The sequence below is a fragment of the Arachis ipaensis genome, chromosome B10, assembly GCF_000816755.2.
Source record: "Arachis ipaensis cultivar K30076 chromosome B10, Araip1.1, whole genome shotgun sequence".
Lineage (NCBI taxonomy): Eukaryota > Viridiplantae > Streptophyta > Magnoliopsida > Fabales > Fabaceae > Arachis > Arachis ipaensis.
The window spans coordinates 8,609,539-8,613,906 of record NC_029794.2 but is presented as its reverse complement, the minus strand read 5'-3'; the positions used below and the strand labels follow the sequence as shown (position 1 = coordinate 8,613,906).

Sequence of the window (4,368 nt, the reverse complement as noted above, 5' to 3'; positions counted from 1 at the left end):
TATTTGATTTTTAAAAAAAGTTACTTAAGTTTCTAGTTTCTCTCTTTTAAAGACTGAATGATAAATAATTTTTAAAAGATATTTAGTTGCACGGTCTATGTATTTTCCAAAATTGTCCAAATTTTAATTATTTGATTTTTATAAAAAGTTACTTAGTTTTTTAGTTTCTCTCTTTTAAAGACTGAATGATAAATAATTTTTAAAAGATATTTAGTTGCACGGTCTATGTATTTTCCAAAATTTACTTTTGTCCAAATTTTAAGTTAAATTCTTTAAAGATGTGATAATTTCATGCGTTAAAAGTGAACGTAGTAAACCTATTATATGATTATAGCAAATTAGGTAAAAATTCAGGTGTAGTTAATTTCATGTGAAGTTGATAATTGAGAGTCGTTAAATGATACTAAATTATTATCTATCAGTTCTCATCTATTAACTTCATATGAAATTAACTGGAACTGAATTTTTACCAACAAACTTTACCTTGTAGTTTTGGAAAATATGGGAGCAATTGCCAACATATAGTTTCAAAGGATTTAAAAAAAAATAGAGGTTGAAATCGATCCATACATTATTTAAAAGTGTCTTTGAAAGATCGATATGGCTTAAAAATGAGATCAAATTGTGGTCAAATAAAAATAATATAAAAAAATAAATAAAAATGAAATTACCATTTTGATAATAATAATAATAGAAGAATACTAAGGGGTCAGCAACTTTTGTGATTTGTAGCCATTAATAATGATTTTAATGGTGTAAGATTGGTGTGAGATTTTATCCAATAATTTACTTTTCTTTGCTGGTTATATGCTGGCCAAAATTTAACAAAGTTGGTGCTCTTTAGACTTTTCCATAATAATAATATCCATATCCATGAGGCGCTAACTACCAAGCTCTCCAACCACATTCCAAACTGCAAATAACTAACTCCTTATGCTTTTGGCGCCAACGGTTGCAGCGTCAGCCACCACCACCGCCAACAATGCTTCTCTCTTCACTGCCCCCTCTTCCTCCTGCTCCTGCTCCTTCTTATGCGAAAGCATCCACACCCTGAAGCAAGTCCACTGCCACGTCATCAAAACTGGTCTCCACAACACTCTCTTCGCCCTCAGCAAACTCATCCACTTCTGCGCCCTCTCCCCCTCCGGCGACCTCTCCTACGCTCTCTCCCTCTTCCGCTCCGCCCCCCAACAACCCAACCCCTTCATCTTCAACACCCTTATTCGCGCCCATTCCCTTACCCCTTCCCCTCTCCATTCCCTCAACACCTTCTCCGAAATGATCGCTTCTGGTGTTCAACCCAATTCCCACACTTTCCCTTCCATTTTCAAGTCTTGCGCCAAATCCAAGGCTCCCCGTCAAGGGAAACAGCTCCATTCGCAAGTCATCAAGCTTGGCCTTCAATCTGATCCCCATGTGCACACCTCGGTTATTGCTATGTACGCTAAAGTTGGTGAATTGGGTGATGCAAGGAAGGTGTTTGATAAAAGTCCTCTAAGAGATGCTGTTTCTTTTACGGCTTTGGTTACTGGGTATGTCTCGGAGGGTCGTGTGGATGATGCTAGAACTCTCTTTGATGAAATCCCCAGGAAGGATGTGGTGTCGTGGAATGCCATGATTGCGGGGTATGTGCAGAGTGATCGATTTGAAGAAGCACTGGATTGCTTTGACGTGATGAAGGAGGCAGGTGTTGAGCCTGATCAGAGCACAATGGTGACTTTGCTTTGTGCTTGTGGTCATTTGAGGAAGCTTGAGTTGGGGGAGTGGATTGGTTCTTGGGTTAGAGATCATAGGCTTAGTTCAAATCTTCAGCTTACTAGTTCACTAATTGATATGTATGCCAAGTGTGGCGAGATTGATAAGGCTCGTGATTTGTTTGATGGGGTCGAGGAAAGGGATGTGATTATATGGAATACTATGATTGGTGGTTATTCTCACCTATGCTTCTATGAGGATGCCTTGGCACTCTTTGACCTCATGCTTCGATCAAATGTGAAGCCTACCGATGTTACCTTCTTGGCTGTTCTTCCAGCTTGTGCTTGCCTTGGTGCTCTGGACCTTGGCAAGTGGATTCATGCCTATGTTGATAGGAATTTGAAGAGCATAGACAATGCTTCTGCACTTTGGACAAGTCTCATAGACATGTATGCAAAATGTGGGTCCATTGAGGTAGCGGAACAAGTATTTAGAAGCACAAGTTGTAGAAGCTTGGCTTCTTGGAATGCCATGATATCGGGATTGGCAATGTACGGGCACGCAGATCGGGCCCTCAGGCTTGTCTCCGAGATGACTGATGAAGGGTACCAGCCGGACGACATCACATTTGTTGGGGTGTTATCTGCTTGTACTCAAGCTGGTTTGGTAGATCTTGGGCGGCAGTATTTCAATTCAATGACACAAGATTACAAAATTTCACCAAAGTTGCAACACTATGGTTGCATGATAGACCTCCTAGCTAGATCTGGGAAGTTTGAAGAAGCAAAGAGCCTAATGAGAAGCATGGACATGGAGCCGGATGGAGCTATATGGGGTTCTTTGCTTAATGCTTGTAAGGTTCATGGTGATGTCGAGTTTGGTGAATATGTCGCAGAACAGCTCTTTCAATTGGAGCCGGAAAATACTGGCGCATACGTGCTTTTGTCAAATATATATGCAGGAGCAGGAAGGTGGGATGATGTAGCAAGGATAAGAACCATGTTAAATGACAAAGGGATGAAGAAAGTTCCCGGATGTACCTCTATAGAGGTTGATGGTGTTGTTCATGAGTTCCTTGTAGGCGATAAGTTCCATCCTCAGAGTAAAGAGATACATACAATGTTAGATGAGGTAGATAAGCTTTTGGGGGAGGCTGGTTTTGTGCCTGATACCTCAGAGGTGCTCTATGATATGGATGAGGAGTGGAAGGAAGGAGCTTTGAGTCATCACAGTGAGAAATTGGCTATTTCTTTTGGTTTGATTAGCACAAAACCAGGGACTACAATTAGGATCGTGAAGAATCTTCGTGTTTGTAGGAACTGCCATTTGGCGACCAAGCTTATATCCAAGATTTTCAATAGGGAAATAATAGCAAGAGATAGAAACCGATTCCACCATTTTAAAGATGGGTTATGCTCATGTAATGATTGCTGGTGAAACTTAATTTTTCTTTATATTCAAGGGGGAAAACTTAATGATTTGCATTTCTGAGAGAACTAAATGATAATTGGTACATATATGCTCTCTGTCTCTTGAAACTCTTTATTTATTAATACATATTTTGATGTGTTCCAAGGTTGGTAGATGCTGTAAGTAAATTGTCTAATACAATGTAAGCAACCGAATCCAGCATTATCCAATGGGAAATCATGCATTGGATGGTGGCTTAAACGGGTTCTTTCTTGCAATCCACTGGGAAATAAATCATGGGTTGGTGGGTTGCTTGAAGGAGTTCTTTCTTGCAGTTGCCAAAACGGTTTTGTCAGCTACTATGAAATATGCTGCTCCAGCAACTGTTGAAATTATGAGAGCTTGAGCAGTGTGGTTGAGGTTGGCTTTTGCCCATGGCAGCATCCTTACACTAGCCAGCTGTATATGAATTACCAAGAACGACCCCAATTAGGTTGATTGTAAAACAGTAGAACAAATGAAAAAAGATTGAATAGGTGGTGAAAGAAATAATTACAGTTGGAATTGCAGTGGCAACTCCAGCAGCAATAGCTGCCTTAGCTCCTGCCATCACACCCTCTGTTTACAAAATGAAATGAACAAAGTAATTTTCAGATTTTCAAGTTTATTACCAAGTGAATAAAAGAAAAGGAAGGTTAAGTATGTTAGAGGCATAGATAAGGCATGCATTACCATGAGAACAGCGCTTGGCCATGGCCAACTTGTGATCAAGAGAAGCCAAGGTAGACCTCTCAAGAGGAGAGTGAGGAGCAACATTGTTAATCTTTGCCATATCCACAGAAAAGCTAATATTGTAACAATGGAACAAGTTTTAGTAAGCAGATGATGAGTAGAGTGGATTTGAATGAAGAGGAAGAATGGTTGATGCCATATTTATAAGGGAGTCACTGATTAAGGAAACCATTAACAATTCGCCAGAGAGAGGGAAGGGGGAGTGCATTTTGCATTTGCGCCGTACGTGGCAGGTGGAGTTTGATGGTTTCATCCAAAATCCATCGTCTAAGGCAGCTGTTTTGAGTTTGTGTTGTTGTCTGTCCATTCTTTTGTTATTCCTAAAATACCACTACTTTTTCTAAGCTTGTACTTCCACTGTTGCACACCAAGCATATATTTTTCAATTTAAATGAATAAAAAAATTTGAATATGCATTAATTCAAATAACTTTATTTATTGAATTAATTATTTTTTATATTATTCCTGGTA

At 39.4% G+C, this 4,368-nt stretch overlaps 2 protein-coding genes across 2 annotated transcripts; one reads left to right on the top strand and one right to left on the bottom strand.

Moving 5' to 3' along the window:
* Positions 789 to 3,303, top strand: LOC107623801 (pentatricopeptide repeat-containing protein At1g08070, chloroplastic). The gene has a single exon (XM_016326173.2). The coding sequence runs from the start codon at positions 934 to 936 to the stop codon at positions 3,130 to 3,132; it is 2,199 nt and encodes a 732-aa protein (XP_016181659.1). The 5' UTR covers positions 789 to 933; the 3' UTR covers positions 3,133 to 3,303.
* On the bottom strand, positions 3,152 to 4,074 carry LOC107623802 (early nodulin-93). The gene is made up of 3 exons (XM_016326174.2): positions 3,838 to 4,074; positions 3,662 to 3,723; positions 3,152 to 3,564 (listed from the first exon to the last, which is right to left on the bottom strand). Exons 1-3 carry the CDS (start codon positions 3,935 to 3,937, stop codon positions 3,400 to 3,402), a joined length of 327 nt encoding a protein of 108 aa, XP_016181660.1. The 5' UTR covers positions 3,938 to 4,074; the 3' UTR covers positions 3,152 to 3,399.